General features: G+C 47.6%; 1 protein-coding gene across 13 annotated transcripts in view; it reads left to right on the forward strand.

The window, feature by feature from the left end:
* CACNA1B (calcium voltage-gated channel subunit alpha1 B) overlaps positions 1-18,584 on the forward strand; it is a 299,945-nt gene that overhangs the window by 117,916 nt on the left and 163,445 nt on the right. For all 13 annotated transcript variants that reach the window (XM_035342034.1, XM_035342033.1, XM_035342035.1 and 10 more), the window contains 3 exons: positions 2,066-2,157; positions 4,295-4,447; positions 8,664-8,851. In XM_035342034.1, coding sequence (XP_035197925.1) covers positions 2,066-2,157; positions 4,295-4,447; positions 8,664-8,851 — 433 coding nt within the window. The remainder of the gene's footprint in view (positions 1-2,065; positions 2,158-4,294; positions 4,448-8,663; positions 8,852-18,584) is intronic.

The raw sequence follows: 18,584 nt of genomic DNA on the forward strand, positions 1-18,584 counted from the left end.
CCAATGACCGTATCAAGCGCCCCTCCTCTCAGCTTGGAGCACGAACCTGCCCGATGACAGCACAAATCCATCTTAGCTCGCCAGAGACTGATGGTGCCTTTTGCAGCAATGTCCCAGGTGGATGTTCAAGATTATCTGCTGGCTTGAGGTGTGTGCTGTCCCCGGGCTGCTGGGGTTTATAAGGGAGCAATTAACTTGTGAGGGTGGAGGGAAGGGAAAAGAGGAGTGAAGTCATTGGCATGGGTGCAGAAGTTAAAATTAGAAGTCTCTGAATGTGATAGGCCTTGGTTTAAATTTGTTTCGTGTTGCTTCTGCTCAAATGGCATCAGTAGAGCTGACGTAACATGAATTTTCTGGTCGTGGAAAGGTCGGAACAGGTGTCCTATAGAATAGATACTCTGCTCCTCAGGTCCTGGCTTGCTGCTGCCCCTGTTGCCATCCAACATCTCAGCATGGTTTTTCCTGATCTCCAGCACCTCCTGCTGCTTGAGTCTGGCCCTTTCCGCACAGCAATGCTGAGCCTGCTCTTCCCTGGCCCACGCTTGGCAGCAGCATTAAGTCAGTCAGTAAGTCAAGGACAGGGTTTTTAGTCGTGGAGCTGCGCTGTGAGCACAGCCACATCCTCCCAGTTTGCAGGACATCCTGCTTAATACCTGCCACACAGTAAAACCATGCGCTTCCTTTGAAAAACTCTGATTTTCCTGGTATCTTTATGGCAGCTGGCAGCTTCCCTGAGAGCTCAGCAGCACGTTATAAGGCACTGGGTAAAAGTGGCTTCTGGGCAGGTGGAGATCAGTCTTGGGTGCTGCATGCTGTGGGTGCTCTGTGCCTCTCGGAGCATCGCTGAGTGGGACCTGGTGCTGCTGTGCCATGGTGCCCCGGGGAATGCCCGTGTCTGACAACCCTCTTCCATCTCTCCCATGCTCCACAGGAGAGGTCCTCCACTGCTCCTAATGGCAGCTCTGGGATATCACATTTTGACCAGTTTTTCAACTCTCTGCTTCTGTAGCTCTTGGGCAAGGTTTGGCAAAGTGTCAGGTCGTGGTGGGTCCGTGCATTCATCCATTTGGTTAAAACAGTGGTGGTTCTGAGTGTGTTTGCTGCCAGGTGGCTGGGTGCTTTCACGTCCCACCATGGGCTGGCTGCTCGGCACCCCCTGCCTTGATACAGCAGCCTGGGGACAAACCTGGCAAGAACTAGTGGAAATCACCCATCCGCACTTTAAATTGGGCAGTGAAGAAGGAGTTGGTTTGACTAACTGCATGGTTGGCTTGTATTAGAGGAGCAGTCTTAAATCAATAATATTTTTGTTGAAATGTTGAAGGAAGGCCTACAGTAATTAGTGAATGAAGCTTTGCCATGCTCTCTGTGGGTAGCGTGTGCCTTGCAGGTCTTCACTCAAGGAGTTCATGCCATTGTGGCTTGTGGATACTGTGACAATGTTTCTTCCTTTACTGTCCCAAAACACCAAAGCTCTTTTATTTTTAGTTTTTAAGGATCATTTGGGTTTGGGATCTGTATTTCTTACCAGAGTTACAGCCGCATACCAGAGGAAATGCACCCTGCTCTCTGGATGGTCTCCATGAATAAGTTGCTCTGAACAAAAATCAGTTTCACACAGATAAAGTGTATAACCAGAACCTACTTCAGATATTAGGAAACACCATGCATTGGTACCTGAGGGACCCCTGAATTTATTGTAGCAAAAAGCTCTGGCAGGTAATTTCTAGCGTAACTGAGGGGGTTATTTTCTTTTCACTGTCTCATTCTTAAAATGGTGTATTCTTTCCTGTAAGTACAGGGTGCTGTTCTCTAAGGGCCAGAGCCAGGCCTGCTTGCTGTGTGTAAGCAGCCTCATAAACAAGCTGATACCGTGGATTTTCCTACAGTCTGATTAAAGCTCAGCAGCTCTGCAAATTATTGGTTTCCAGCAGATACAATTTACAATATAATGACAGGTATAAAATCTGAAGCAGCCTGAATATGTCTATTCATGCTTTGGAAACAGGAATTTGCATTTAATCCTATTTTCCCCCTCTCTTTCTCCTCTCTTTTTTGACATTAGGATTCTGGCAACCGCTGGGACTGACTTTGACCTGCGGACCCTGCGAGCTGTCCGAGTGCTGCGGCCCCTGAAGCTGGTGTCAGGAATCCCAAGTGAGTGCCATGATAATGTCACCTTCACGGCCAAAGGGGTCTAGAGCTTCTAGGGTATAAGGTGCTGTTCTGAGCGATATGTTCTTCCTCTGCTCCTTCATGGTCTGTGGCTCCTTGTTTTTGCTAGCTCCTGCTTTTGTTCCCCCAGGCTGTGGATAGCGGCTGATTTCAGCAATGCAGGTGGGTGGCAGGGAGTTGTCCTGGGACTCCTGTGCCATTGGCATTGGATCATTTCAATTCAGATACAAAGCCATGAGACCAAAATTTTGCAGCTTCCAGGCCCCTAGCCCCGAGTTTGGATCTTCCAACCACTTCAGCTGAGCTTCTAACTCCCTGCTGGGGGGTTTGTCCCTTCTGTAATGCCAGGGAAAAAAACCTAAGGCATTTTTTTTTTTAGGACTAACTTTTGCCTTCTCATTCACAACTTGATCTCTTTTACGTGCCAAAGTGAAGGATCTGATGAGGAACTGCATATTGCCTTGCTTATGCCCTGAGACTGCCCAAGCCCTGGCACCGTTGCTTATTGTCTTTTTGCCTGTCGTTGCTCAACAGCTGCTCTGCCCACTAGCAGGGAAGGCTCTCAGGAGCATATTTCATTTCTGAGCATGGAACAGGGAGGTTTTCCCTGCAGCAAACCCCTTAGCTCCGTGGGATGCTCCTCATTAACCCCTGGGCAGCACCTCTCCTCTCAGGCTGTGGGCTGGGATGTCAGCTCTGCTGCCTCGGGGCTGAAATGCCAGTGCCATAGAGAACCAGCAAGGGGTTATGCCAGGTACTAACAGCATCCAAAAAATCCTGAAATCAGCATCCTTTCACGGGCAGGGCTTCAGTCTGAATCCCCACATAGCACAGGTCCATGGCTAGGCTTGGAAAAAGTGTTATTTATTTATAGGGTCTCTAATAAGGAGGTGCTGCTGGCTCTTTCTTACGTTTGTCTTGCCCATGTCTAAGGATGTCAGGGAAGTAAGGTTTGTGGAAGTACTGATACTTTTTTTTTTTATAATGGGGTAGCTCAGAATGGGCTTTGTGTGCCTGAAATATTTTCTACTTTCTCTGCATACAGCAGTTGTTTCAATAAAAGATGTTGCTTCTGCTGATGAGTGTTATGGGGGGGGGGGGGAAGGCCTCAAGCTGGGGAATTTTGACACAAACCATTTCCAGCCAACACAATTATCTGCTCACTGATTTGGGTATTGAGGAAAAGAAGGACTCAAGTAATTGCGTAAATGTTTTTGTAAGCACTGGACCCCGGTGTCCCTGCATCGGGCTGTGGTCCCTTGGGGTGTCCCTGTCCTGGGGATATCTGCTTTCCTGCCTGGTGACATGCCCTGGACCTGCACAGTATTTTCCCATACAGCACCATTTGCTCTCATGTTTTAGTGATGCTGCAAAAGCTGTGTGCACTGTGTTTTTCCCACCCTGTAGTAAATGTACGGCCTTGAGGTTCATTCATTTATGTGCATCTTATACACTCTTCTTCTACACGCCAGGTATTTTTGACCTCGGTAGAGCTGCACAGAACGAGGTGGCAAGGCACCGATGACCCTTCCTTGTCAGCGCCTCCGAGCGGGCTGCCAAGGTGGCTCTCAGCTGCCAGTTATCGCTGAATTTATTTTGTTATGTGCGTCTGCATGATGCTATCTGACACCTCCATCTCGCCAGCCTCTCTAGCCTTATCTCTTCTGGTTTTAATTGAAAATGAGTTTCAGAGCCAGTGAAAGAGCTGTAGATGGAGAGCCCTGGAAGACGGCGTGTGGGTCTCTTTTTGTTCCTTTTCCTTCTGCATTGCTCTGCTGGAGGCAGGCCTGAGGCCACCCCCACGGTCAGAGGATGTGCCTTAGGGCCTGGTTCAGCTCCCAGCTGAGTCCTGGGACTCCACGAGCTGCAGGAAAAGTCCTTTTTGTGTCTGTGAAGCTTAGGAGGGCTTTGAGTCTGTGATCTGAAGAAAGGGGGTCAGAAAAAGGTAACTCCTGACTGTGTGTCTGACATCTGCAGAGTGTGATGGCTGTAGTGCCATCTTTACAACACCCTGGGGAACGCAGCACTGCATGATCTTGCCCTTAGAAACCCCCTTACCTCCTGCTCCAACCCCTGTTTTCTGTCCCTCACTGACTACCTGTTTCTCCCTGCCCCGCAGGTTTGCAGGTTGTCCTCAAGTCCATCATGAAGGCGATGGTGCCCCTGCTTCAGATCGGGCTGCTCCTCTTCTTCGCCATCGTGATGTTTGCCATCATTGGGCTGGAGTTCTACATGGGCAAGTTTCACAAAACCTGCTTCTCCAACGAGACAGGTGAGACTGGGGCTTTGCTGCCATCCCGGTGGATTGCTGTGACACTTCCAGGCCCCATCACCTCATCGGGATGCTTTCCATCTCCATAGGATCCTTTTCTCCATCCTGCTCTTACATTGCTGTTCCTTCTCTGTATTTGCTGTATTCCCTCTGTCTTTCCCCTCCCTACTCTAAGAGTTGACAGACTTTTGCCCCCCTACAAGCACTGGGACAGATCCTTCATCACTTTTACACCCAGCCTTGATGCTGGTGGATTGCTGTCAGTCTACACAAGAGTGAGATGAAGGTGCTTAGGACCTCCTGGTGTGGGAGATGTTTTCATAACAGACATGCAGAAACAAATTCACATGGTTCCAGCTTGTTGAAGGGTGGGTTTTAGTTTCAGTTTGTTGAGCTCTGTTCATGTTTTCAGTGGGTTTCACTCTCTGAACAGTTGCTGACTGGGGAATTTCCTGGGAAGGTTTCTGGGGTACGAGAACATCAGAGACCAGAAAGGGTGGAAAGAGTGGGAGCAAGCAAAGGGAGGAAAAAAAAGGTAAATAAATGGAAGGCAAGGGGCCCTCTGATGGAGGAGGGATAAAAATGTCCTTCAAACAGAGCAGGGCAGGGAGTGGTCATGAAGGTGAATAAGAAGAGGATCTGGTGAGGGGGCACTGTGCAGCCTTGGCAGCACAGCAGGTGCTCAGGCTCGTCGAATTTGCTTTTAAATTGAAACACACAGACAAACAAAAGCCATTTTTTCCCCATGTAATTTTTTAATATTCCTGTTAGAGTAGTGCTAATATGTGCTGATTATCTGGACTATCCACAGATGGAAATATTGTTCCTGTCTCCAAAAGATTGCAATTTAAGGTATAATTGACTGTCTTTAAAGCACAGTCTTGTATTTTCAGTGATTATCACTAATAGGTCTTCATATTGATTTATTTATATGCATTCAAATGGTAATAAAAGAACATCCCAGCCAAATCTCTGGGCATCCTTCACAAGGCTTTATAACAAACAACAACATGGAAACAGTTTAATATATTCAGTTTACACAGAGCTTTGCAAAACCAGGGAGAAATTGCTTTCTTGCATATGTTCATTAGTGAAACAGAACACAACTTGTAAAGGACAGTCGGGTGTTTGGAGGTTGCTTGCGAGCAAAACACGGTGCTTCCTGGAAGAAATGAATTTTCAGGCTGGATTTGTAGGAATGGAAAATCTTTTTGCTGTTCATGTGTTTGGTGCCAAGCAGAAGAGGTCTCAGCTCACTGCGACGTCTCAGGCTACCGCAGCGATCACAGAGGAATAACACCTGTGACAACACTGGTGTGTAGGATGTAGCAGCGTTCTCGCTGAGGTGGTGAAGGAGAAAGCACTTCTGAAGAGGTTTGCATTTTCAAGGGGTGTTTTCAGATCTGTTGAATTGCAGCCCCAGAACGAGATGGGTGAGTTCTCGCATCCCTGGTTTGCAGGTGGTGGCTGCAGGCTGGGTGCGCTGGGCTCTGCGCCTCGTTCTCTGCTGCAGTGACTGTTGCCAGCGGGCAAAAGAATGATTCATTTATTTATTTGCCCCTCCAGAATCTGGTTAACTTGATATGGAAAGATAAACCCCAGTGCTGTTTGTGTTCTCTGCAAACAGCTCTCTGACCTCAGTGAAGGCTGAGAGGTCTCTGTGCCAAGCTGGGGGCTGAGGACAGATTTGCTATGTGTACAAATTGGGTGTAAGGGGCTGCTGCTTGCTAGGGGGACCCAGCTAGGAGTTGGGAGCCCTGCCAAAAGATGCTGCACACCTTGCATCACGGCACCTGGTGGCTCGGCAGCAGTTTGGGCCGGCGGTGCATGTGCTTACGGGCACTGCCCGAGCTTTTCTCGAGGGGCAATGTGCCTGTTGTTGGGTGAATTACGGGGATCGATTCCACCTGCTGCGCAGGAAACAGCGCGGTGGTGTTTCTGGAAAGGCAGGGCGGCGAGGCTTCCTGGCGCTGCGGTCCCCCGTGAGCGGAGCAGCGGAGCATCCCGCGGTGCCGTCAGCCCAGCCGTTCAGTCCTAAGTGCTTGTCGGCTCCGAAGAGGTGCATTAACGAGCCCAGGCCTGATACCACGGGCTCCAAAGGCTGACTTCAGCATGGAAATGTGAACCTCATTAAAGAGATGCCTCTGTCAAAGGGTAGCAAATGAGCGGATGAGGACTTGCTCACACTGGTTTCTGCTCTAAATCTCCAAAGTGAGCAAACTCTAGAGATTTTCCCTGGAATCAGGAGCCAGATGAGTGGTACCCTCCGTGAATTCAGCTCGCTGTGCAGGGACCCGAGTGGAGGTGTCGGCAGTAAGTGTTGCTGCAGCCCTGACAGCCCGGGAGCCCTGGGTAGGTCGGTAACAGTCTGCACCAGAGGGATGCTGGGGACCAAAATACGGCAAACGGGTCATGCAGGGCTGCTGCCACTCAGACGGACAGGCTGTTCTGAGCTAGTGGAAGCACCTCTTTATTTTGATGAAAAATGGGTTAAAAAAAAAAAAAAAAAGTATTGGCTGTGCTTTTTCCAGTGCCTGACTTGTTTTCCTCTCCATGCAGCCTGCTCTGCTGACATAGGGTTTTTAAGCGACTGCCCTCTGCAGCTCCTCAGCCAGCCCAAGTGCCCTGAAGCTGCTGTAGGAAAGGACATCATGTTTATTCCCCCTTTTTTCCTTGACGCTCCCCTTTCCTCCTGTCTCTTCCCCAGCCATGGGAGCAGGGACCAGTTCTGGTCCATCAGCATCTCTCCAAAAGAACAAGGATGTGCATTGCATTTTCAGAGCATTACCTGGTAACAAAAGGCCAAACAGAGAGAAAACGGGATTCTTTGTTAAGGCACACTCACGAACAGTCTGCAAGAGCCAGATTTGATATTTTCTTTGTGCAGCCTTGTCTCACCAAGCCCTTACGAAAGCCTGTGGTGACCCATATGGGAGCTGGGGAGAGATGCCCTGCATTAAGGTGTTGAGTCAACAGGAAAAGGTCGCATGCACACACACATCCTGCAGCCAGTGACGGTCTTGTTTTCCTCCTGCAGGCTTTGCTCTGTGGAATGATTACTCCTAATTATTGTTAGTGCTGATTTTGTTTCCCCCCTGGTGAATTTGATTTTGTGGAGTTTGCTGCTCCATTACCATAACATGTCACTTTTAAAACCATTTAATATTTCCAGAATTGCATCTCTGTGTAAATAGGAACATTGCTTAGTGTATTTATTTACTTTAGAAAAATAAAGTGCTGGGTTCTCAAACTGCTCTGTTGGTGCTCACGATGTCTCTGGAGGGCTGCAGTTCTTCACAGCTGGCCCTGGAAGACATGGGTCACTCTTGGCCATCCCTGGAGGTCCTTAACCAAGACAGACTTTTTCTTCCTTGCTTTCCCTGGGTTTGAACCAAAACTCAGTGGAGTGACCCTTGCTGCAGACAAGCTGGTAGCAGGATGCTTTCTCTGCCAGCATTCCCCTTTGGGCAGAAACATGAAGATTGCAGTGGGGCTGGAGCTGTTGGTCAAGCTCAGGGGCTGCTGTGGTGGTGCTTTTAATGCAGCCGGAGGCTCCCCATGCAGCTGTGGTCCAGCATCTGGACAGCTCTGGGGCTCTCCGCAAGCAGCTCTCGTGTAAGGCACTAGTGCAGAACCTGCCCTTGTGTTTTAATGTTACAGTGCCAATACTCAGCACTTAGCTATGCTGCATGAAGCTGTGTGGATGTCTCAGTGTCTCTTTGTATGCACCATTCCCATGCCTTTGTTTTTATTTTACTGTGCTGTGGTGTTTGTTTTGTTTGTTTTTAATTTTGTTTTGTTTGCTTTTATTTATTTTTGTGTTGTTGTTTTTCATGGTGTTTTTCATTTGTGGCCCTAACAGACATGGTTTAGTGATGGAACTCAGTAGGTCAGGTTGGACAAGCTGATCTTGAAAGTTTTTTCCAACCCAGATGATCATGGTTCGGTGATTCTACACATGACATGGCTGAAGAATTAATTGCAAGTTGTGGGCGCTTTGGGGTTAGCTCTGCTCCACCCTGCCGTTAAGCTGCCCCCTTGTAGCATGGCTCTGTATAAATGCTCACGAGTGTAACATCTTTTACATGCCCGGAGTGGCACAAGGAAGCCTGAAATACCAACCAGTCTCGTGGGACGGCACAAGGAGGACACGGCAGCACCAGCTGCCTGCCTGGCTTTGGTCAGTGACTTTTCTCCCCTCTGCTCTCCTCTGCAGGCGACGAGGTGGGAGATTTCCCTTGCGGAGAGGAGCCCCCTGCCAGGCAGTGCGAGACTGGGACCACCTGCAGGGAGTACTGGCAAGGGCCCAACTACGGCATCACCAACTTCGACAACATCCTCTTTGCTGTGCTCACCGTCTTCCAGTGCATCACCATGGAGGGATGGACTGACATCCTCTACAACGTGAGTCTGGTGATGGGGCTGTAGGATTCTGGGGGTGCTGCTATGGCTTGTACTAGTTTGAGAATGGTTTGCAGGAAAAAGAAGTCAGTTTGTGCCTTTTTTTTTTCGTATTGATTAGCACCTGATGGTTTCCTCTCTCGGTTGGGTCTAGCCTTTGTGATAGGCATTGTAATCTGCAGCAATGAACAGAGAGGGCTGGATTTTTGCACAGAGATTCAGTACTAATTTTGGCAACATCAGTACAATTTTACAAAGCCCTTTCCATCACCTTCCTGCCTGGCACAACCCTGGCTAAAGAGAAGGTAAGCCAGGCTGAATTGTGTTGGTAGGGCCTCTGCTGCCTCCCCCTCCGGTCAGCCAGAACCACGACTGTTGCAACCACTCAAGGTCAAGACCTCTTGGTCAGTTCTATTGCTCTCCTTCTTAAAAAAAAAACAGACTAACCCCACACGTTTCACAACAACTGAATGACTTTGTATTTCTGGTAGTGTAATGCTGTCGCTTGTGTCTGTAATTTATACTTATGCTTTTGAGGTGTCCTGTACTGAGGCAAGCTCCTAATCCTTGCCTTCTTTGTGGGCCAGGAGGTGATTTACACAGGCTGGGAACAGATCCCTCCAGCTGGTTTCCAGCAACTGTATCCTATTTTCTTGTGAAGTGCGCCCAGCCTCTCTTTGGGAGTCGGCAGGGGCCTGTGTGCCTGTCGCAGACCTGTTGTCCCCAGCTTCATGCTTTGCTTGGATCTTCCCATATTTCCAATATTTCCACAGCGGGTGTAACAGGTCTGGGGAATGGCCTGTCTGGTTGGTACTCTCGTTTTCTGTGGTAGTAAAGGACTTTGTCAGGTCCAGGGGCATGAAGGAGACAGCACTTTCCAACTCACTTTAGGAATGGTGATCATTTAGCACTGATGATGATTTAGCGATGTACGCCTGCAGCAGCTGCTGCTTTCTGTTGACTGTCTGGGACAGGCTATGACAGCTATGTGTGGATGATCTGAGTTACCCCACCCTGTCTTAGACAAAACTGCTAATGTGGAAAAATAACTAGAGTAGGCATTAATAGATCATTTCAGTGGCCGTTAGGATGACAAAAATATTCAGTCTACTTCATTATAGACTCTGGACCCATGCTGGGCTCGTTTGCAGACCTTCCTGTGAAGGTTTCTGTAGCAACAGGAGAGTATTATTAATATCAACCACAGTAAATTGCAAGGTACAATTCTGATGTGTTTGAAGCCAATATATCTGATTTATTACCTTTGCTATTTGTTGCTCAGTTCCTCCACTTCTTCCAAGTCTTCGCCTTAGAGTGATCTCAAGAAGGGCTCACTTCCCCATTGCATGCCCTCCGCTTGCCCTGAAACTTCATCACACAACCGGTTTCTCCTACTCTCATTCAACAATCCTGCTGCCTCCTTCTACTGCCAACTGTTGTAAGAAAAGCCCATTAGCATCCTGGTTGGAATTGATTAATCAATATGTGGTGTATTAGATCATCTTCTCCCAAACTGCCTTTTGTACCACACGCAAAAAAAAAAAACAACAACAACAAAAAAAAAACAGCTTAGTATTGGGATATTGATTTTGGGGGTTGCTTTGAAAATTATTGTAGTATCATTTCAGATGTCCATTAATCTAATTGGAAGCAGATGCCTGGATGAGATGCAGTACGTATTTGTTGTACAATGCCAGGTCTTGCCTCGGACCCCGGGTTAGGTTGTAATGGTTGGTGGGTTCACATCTGTGTAGACACGAGGATCTCTGGGTGGTCTTGCAGGGTGGAGGATGAGCAGTGTGTGTAGTGTTACCGGACCACTTGGCAGGCTGCACACAGCCGACACCAGCAGCCAGGTCTGCTCTCTTCCTTGGCCCTCCCCTGCACACTGTCACCCTGTCCTGTGCTGCTCTGCTTGCTGAAGAGCTGGCTGTGCTTTTGCAGGTTAGCAGCCAAGAAAAGGTGTGGGTGGAGAGAAGATCCACTTTGTACAGTCCTTAACTTTTTCACAGCTTCAGTCATCTGCTGTTTTCTGGCTGCTTGGCTTTTATCTTGGTTTATTCCGTGCCCACTCTAGGTTTGTCAAATGTAAAAATGAAACAAAGGCCCAAAGCTTGCTGCAGCAATGACTGCAAGCCCGGTACGTCGAGCCTCTGTGGATGCAGAGGTAGCAGTAGTACAAAGACCAGTCCTGCCAGCACTGCTCCACCCTGCATCTGCTCATCAGTAATGCTGTTGGAATCAGCTGGGTTCCTACTGGACTCATACTGGATTATCATAAGATGTTGCCTCTCACATTCAGAAAAATTTTGCAGTGATGAAGTGAATTTTCCTGCTAGCCCCAGCCTCTGGTCTCCTCAAGGAAACCTGCATTCCCCAGGTGCAGAATCCTCGGCACAGCTGAGCTGTGAACCTACTTTCAATGTGTTGCTTAAGATTTGCAAAAGGCTGAGGGACTGCAAGATGCAGTCTGTGTAAACTGTGACTATGCATTAATAAGGAAAAAAGCTGGTTTTTCATGACCTGCTAACTAGAAACCTGACTAGATCCTCCTCAGGTTCAGCCTTTACCCTGCTGTTGTATGACCACTGCCACAGGTTGGGCTTGCTTGGCTGGGGTGGGTTTGTTGCCTTGCTTTGCAAACCCTTTCCCTTCCTGCTGTTAAAGCAGATGGCCCTGCACGGGGTCCGTTCTTAGAGCTGAAATCCCTTCGATGCTGGGCAGTCTAGGACGGAGACCCATTATGGGGAAGTTGAGGTTACAGACTGCTTCCTTAATGGGCCATTCATTTCCTTCTGCAAAACAGTGATAGATTGATGGCCCTACATCAATGGGGCTTTGCTACTGCTCCTCTTTTCCTGCTATGACCTTTGCTGTGGGGGGCTAAGAGCAGCTAGTTTTTTTTCTTTGCAGTCATGATGGCAGGGGTCGGTCGCAGGGTGAGACGTGCTTCACCAGTTCAGCAGTAACTTAACCAAGGGACAGAGCTGGCTCTGTCCTGAAAGCAGCTCTGAGACAGAAAAATAAGCCTGCTAGGTCTGTGGTGGCAACAGGCAAGCTGAGGAGTTTGGTGTAAAGTACTCACAAAAGAGAGGGAGTTTGGGCTTGAGCTGGATGGCTTGGCTCATGTCTTTCCAAAGGTTCCAGTGGGAGGTTCTTTGCGAGGCCTATTTAAGTCATTTCCAAAGGATTGATGTGACTTCACAGGTGGTACAGATACAGCCTTCATGCAGACTTAGAGAAAAATACCATCAAAGGCAAGGCTTTGCAGTAAGTAATCTACCTTGTGAATATTTGCTGCTTCTCCTGTGATAAATTGAGGAATTAAGAGGTCAGGGAGAATACTAGTTCGCAAATCTCAGCCCAATTTTTCCTTGCTGATCCACTGTTTAGACTTTCATGGAGTTTCGTTTTAATTGGGGCCAATGAAAGCTTTCTAGCAAACCTTTATCTGGAAGGTGATTTATGCTCGAAGCAAAAAGACTGAATCATCAGTCGGGTGAAATGCTTTGAGAATAAGCTGGGGAAAACTCCCTCCTGAATCAGCAGTGCAGTAGCATCGGAGCAATATCTCCAAACAAGCACTTCTGTGAGCTGCAGGTTTGTCAGCTGTGGCCTGTTTCTACTCAAATTGGTCCAAGGAGCAACAGGTGATTTAGGGAAGCTGCTGTGTCCTGAGGACAGGAGACAAGGAAGCACCTTGCGAATGAAGTGCGTTCTAGGCTTTCAATGTGAGCTGGAAATACATTAAAACAGAATAAATTCTTATTATTTTTTCCCTACAGTGAGAGGACTAAATGTCACAGTCTGGTGTTGTGAATAGGTTTTTGTTTGTTTGTTTGTTTGTTTGTTTGTTTGTTTGTTTGTTTTTTCAGTGTAATCCAGTGCAGACAGATCAGAGATCCCTGAAGTACAGGCAGAGCATCTTCTGGATTGGGAAATTAGGGAAAGTCTACCTAGAGCACCAGTTGCTGTGGGCAGCAATGCTGTTTCAAGTACAAGATGCTCTGGAGTAGCAACCTCTTCTATTTTTATTTTTTGCTGCAACTGGGACTAGTTTAGTCCCGCGGCAGTCTAGAGACAGTGTGCCTCTCAGCAAGGCGGAGCAGCCCAGCCCCTGCACTGGGCTGATGCCACTATTCTGCATCCCACTTTGGTGGTGCTGATGTGGGGCTTTGCGTGGCTCTGCTGCTCAGGATAGGCCCTTCCCATGGTAAGTAATGTTCACCTGGAGCATCACACTAGGGCTGGGAGTGATGTAAAACAGCAGGGGTTGTGGTGTCTGCTTCACTTGTGCCCTAGAGCACTGTTATTGTGATGATAGTAGTAATTGGTGAGCAGATTGTCTCTTGGGACTGTTATGTAAATGTATTAATTAGTGCTCATAAAGTTCTTTAATATGCTGTGTATTACCACGCTGCACTTGTTCTCATGCTGTAAGCATAGCTGTCTGGTGTTAGCACTGCTGAGGGAGAACACCTCCAGTGATGGCCTCCGAGTTGTTGGCAAACCAAGGTGCAGGGACAAGGTAAAGAAAACTGAGACTAAGTGCTGGGGACACATATGGAGGTGGGATAAAATAACGCAGATGGTCAGCAGCGGAAAATATGGTGCCCCTGACATGTGAGCCCTTTAAAACCAGGGAAGATAAAGCTCTCAAGAAGATTCTGCTTGAGGCAAATCTGTCCCGACCTTCCTCCACACATAGTTCTCTAATTAAATAACAGTATTTTGGATCATCTTGATTGTGCTCAGCATTTGTGAATGGTCATGATTCTTCTCTTGCATACTGCTAATATAAGCTGTTTTAGGAGGTAAACAATTTTTAAAGAGGTGATAGTGTAATTCTGGGTTTTCTCTCTATAGCAATGATTCTCAGCTTTTGCCATGCAAGGACCTTGCATCCATGAGAAGACACTCTCCTGCTGATCGTGATTACTGCGGGAACCTCACCTTGTTTTGCAAAGTGAGAAAACCCAGGGAAGTCTCGTGCCTGCCTACAAACTCCCCCGTGTAAAACGCTGCTTCACTACCCTATGTAACAGCATCAATTGCTCTAGTGAGCCTGTAACTGGATGGGAGAGAGACATTGGTAACCTGAAATGGGATAGCTACACTAAATGTAATACCGTAGCTGTGGTTAGCTGGGGCTCAGTGCTTTTTGTTATATACTCAGGGGTTTAGGAAGGTTTTTGAGCTCTGCTCTGTGATCATTACACAGCCAGCCCTGGTCACCCTTCCCGTACGTACCCCTCTGTGGGTGCAGTTGTGCCTTCACAGTGGAGGTGCAGAGTGAGCTTCCAAGGAATTGAGGAGCGTGGTTTGGAGCTTTGTGGTCCCCATTTTCCTACAGAAAATCATGGGTCAGACCTCAAGCGGGTAGAAGTCTTGATGTTGACTTTCAAAGAGCTGGGCTTTCACCTTTTATCTTTCCTCTGCAGGAGCTCAAAGATACATGGTGGAATTTGCTTTGCAAAATAGGGACTCCTTGCAGGAAAGGAAAAATGTCAAAGAGTACTCTCACTCTCTTTTGATCTTAATGGCAAGAGATTTTCCTGTTTCTTCTATTTCCTACTGTCAAATATTAGTGTCCAGTGGGTATTTCAAGCCTGTGGACTGGGCCTAACCTAATATGCTTGTAAGTAGGAATGAGCAGTTCAAATAAAATGTAAGTTTACCCTAAATTGGATCCCAACTAGAGCTATACCCTCACTGAATTTAGAATAGTTTATGATTCACTTGGTATTTTTCATTCTCTTTTGTGTCTTTCAATTTCCTGATTCCTATAAAGATACAGAAAGGGAAGGTCAGGATGTAATTATTGTTCCATCCCAGCCCAACCCAGGGATGGTGTATGTGCTGGAAATGTAGGGGCTGAAGGGAATCTGTTTTACCCAAATATCATAAAGCTGCATCCCCTCGCCTCGAAGACTTGGTGCTAAGGTTCCTCTTGGCTTGTTGCCTGCTTGTGAAATTCTTCCTGGCCTGGAGAGCCCCTGTGCTTTCGGGCACCTCTTAAAACTGTCATTTAAGGCCTAAAAGTGGCTTTTTGCTGGCCATTCGCTCGTGATTGTGGTTTCCTGTGAGGTTATGCACTTGCCTTGGCTAATGCGTGACTGTCATGCCCGCTTTGGTGTAGCAGCAAGTGCAACAGCAAACACTGTGGGACTCGGTGGAGGTGGCTTTGAAACTGCTCCTCTCTCCTCAGTCGCCTAACGTGCTGCTGGCTGTTAGCAGTGACCTGCAGCCAGGCTACAAAGCACAAATCCGTAACAGCTGGATACTGAGCTGGATGAGGATGAATGAGGCTTTGTTTACGGTGCTGTTTGTGTGTCCTGGGGCTGGCAGCCTGTGCTGGCTGAGGGGTTAGTGACGGTTCAGCCTCCTGTGCTCGTGCTTTGTGCGTGTGCATCAGCTCTCCTTGTTCTGAATTAACGCATCAAGGGATAAAACTGTTTAGGCAGCAAAAGCACGGCCAGCCAGGATAAGGGGAAAAATATTGGCTAAAATGCTTTCTTTATGTTTCCAGCAGGAAGAATAAGGATAAAGGAAGGTTCTGTTTTGCCATCCTGAATCATACAGCACATTTCTGATAAGGTTTTTTATTCTGCAATCAGTTTTGTGTCTGAGGGGCAAGATCTGCTCCACCTAAATCTGGGGTTCCAGGACCTGGGGCTGGAAAAGAGCAGTGCCCCCAAAGCCAAAGAGCGTGGCTTTAGCACCTGCACCACAGCAACATGACCACAGTGCAGCATTAAAAAAGGAGGCTCTGCCTTCACTTTGGCTTTCTGAAATGTGCTGCATGAGCTGACATGCTGTGTGAACACAGCATTTGCCTAAAAGCTGGAATTTGAGTGCCAGGAGTACAGATGTATATAGTGTAGATCTCCCCATAGCACTGTCTAGGGGACAGATCACCCCTGGGACTTGGTGTTCAACAATGCTAAACTTTTACCATCAGTGCGAAGTTGCTCTGGGAAATGTGCTGAGAGCTGAGGGAGATGCCCAGGTCCAAGCGGTGGTGGCAGAGCTGGCAGTGCACGTGTAACACGTGCTGGAGTCGGGCACTCCATGGACGTGGGAGCTGAGCTCCTGTGCCAGGCTTAGGTACTGTGTGGATGTGCTCGTGCTCTTTTCCTACCTACAGTTTCATAAAGAAGGGAAAATCCCCTAATGTTGTTACTGTTAAATTGTATTTACTATTCAGTTAGGATGACTGTAATCTGCTAATAAGAATCAGCCGTTTTCTGTGTGCACACGAGGGTGATGGATAACTCCCAGCCTCTCGCTGCTGCTGTGGGGGAAGTGTTGATTTCTGGTGCTTTGGTATGACCGATCAATGGCAGGAAAATTTGGCAGCAATGGCAGGATGAAGAGCAGGGAGCCAAGAGTCTGGCAGCAGCTCCAAGCGCAGGATTGGTGAGATAGTAAAATAGCTGGGAAAGAAGAAGGGAGAAAGACTTCCTTGTTCCCTACTGTTCCACAGGGGCTGTGGATCAGTTCTTGTTCAGAACTGGTACTGGAGGTCTGCCAGAGGTGGGAACCTACGTAGGAACGACCAAGCCCTTGCAAGAAAAGCACAGAACAGAGCAGCTAAGCCTTTAATTCAGGCACAAAACCACGCTGGAATCTCTGGCTGCAGCTTTGCCACGTGTGAAACACATCCTGATAGAGGGAGCCTGCAGGTGGTCAGGGCATCGTCCATGCCCCATTTATACCCCTTCTGGGGTCTTGGATGGGTCGGTGCATAGACCTTCTTCTCACTGGTTATAGAGGTGTGGATTTCAGCCATGCGTCCTGCTTGATTTAAGCCTGTTCCATCCTCATTTTGTTGTTGCAATATATGTTTGGTTTGAGTAGTGGGGAGGATTGTTATTGTGTAGGAAAATGAATCTTTTAGGTCAATGTTCATTCATTTAGATTGTTACCATCATTTGATTGCGACAGTCATATAGTCCTCAGCATCTTTCCCAGATGTCAAAAATTCTTTTATAAACAGAACCACCTGCTGTTTGTGTCCTGCTGCCAAGCAGAAACCTAACAGCATCCTGAAAATAACTAAACTTCTTCATATCTTAAAACCCTCCATGGAACTCCACTTCCAAACCATCCCGAGCATCTTCCTCTTGAGCAGAAGGTGGATTGGGTTTCTCCCTTGCATTTCCCCCAGAGCAAGATCCAACACTGGGTTTTGGGGTAGCATGTTTATTACTAATGAGACCTAGTTGGATGTGTGTAATATATAGCAGTATAATAAATTGGTGCGTTCATCAGTAGGCTTGTAGCTCAGCTGAAAATCCCATGGAGAGCACAGATTGAGCAGCACAACCTTTACCTGCTCAGTTGATTTTCTCTGCTGGTTCCTGAGACGAACCTCTGTGGTAGATGGAGGAATCTGCACACTTGGTGGGTCCTTGGGGGATGATGACCTGTCTGTACAGCAGACTTCTCCTGCTCTAATTCTGCCTGGGCTGATATCCGTTTATTCATGCTTTCCCCCCCCTCCTACTGGATTTTGGAGGGCTGTAGGGCCTGTTTGCCAAAGGGCTCAAGTCCCAGATCTTTTAGAGATGCAGTATTACTGTATGGCATGCTTTGCGTGCTTCCTCATCCAGAAAGTTTTGTTTAAATCCAAAGTTGTTGTAATAGAAAATGGGTAGATTGTCTAAGGCTAAAATGGCTTTGAAATGTCTAGATGCCAAGACAGGTTTGATGCATTTCTCTGACCGTGCCTGGGTCTCCATCTGTCTGGAAAAACAGACTGTCTGACCCCGTGCCACATGGAAGTTCTCTCTAAGGCTAAAAGGATTGGACGTTTCAGCCCTGATTCAGCAGATTACCCTGCTCAGAAAACCACTTGAACAAATGTGTGAAGTTGAGACAGGGTTTAAATGCCTCACTGAATTTTCTTTAATGAAGATATTTTTCTTTAATGAAGATATGTTCCAAACGACTGTGGGGCAGCCACCCCCAGGCTTTAATGGCGTTTAACATACAGAGCAGGAGAGTGACATACATCATACAAACTTAGAGCCCTTTCAACGGAGCAATTGCTCGCTGAAAAGAAATGAAAATCTCTCCAAACAACAGCTTAATCATCTGTGCTTGCCAAGAAGTGAAAACTCCAGCTGAAGAAATTCACTTGCAGCTTGACAACATTACAGCAGCGAGGGTACAAGCAGCTCTCTTACATGCCCAACAATTTGTTTCCTACAAAGGGAAATAAAGGCAGCTGGGTGCTTTCAGAAGCATGCCAGCCTGTTTATGCCATGACTGCTACATCTGTGGTTGAAGTGGAAGAGAATAACAGAACACCTCTTTAAAATTAAAAAAAAAAAAAAGAAAAAAAGAAAAAAAAAAAAAAGCAGGGACTTTTTTTGCTCTTGTAGACCCTATGGGAAGCCAAAATATCTGCAGCTAGGTGCTACTGCAGAAGGGGCTAGATGTGCATGGGCTTCAGGAGAATGTCTTTGTTCTTTGACCTGCAGATGACACACTCTGGAGCACAGGAGATGAACAGAAGCAGCCCCAAGCCAGGCTGCAGTACTGGGTCCAGTGTTGGTGTCCTGGGGTCACGGTGTTGTCTCCAGGCAGCTTGGCAGTGGGATGAGCGGGATTCTCGGTGTGCGGGTGCAAGAGAGGTTGGAGGTGCTGGGCATAGAAAACTGCACAGATGGTGGTTTTGGGGCTGTTTCCTGTGTTGTGTCAGTGACAGAGAGGCAGGGAACAGCCTGTT

Source organism: Oxyura jamaicensis, chromosome 17 (genome assembly GCF_011077185.1).
Source record: "Oxyura jamaicensis isolate SHBP4307 breed ruddy duck chromosome 17, BPBGC_Ojam_1.0, whole genome shotgun sequence".
Lineage (NCBI taxonomy): Eukaryota > Metazoa > Chordata > Aves > Anseriformes > Anatidae > Oxyura > Oxyura jamaicensis.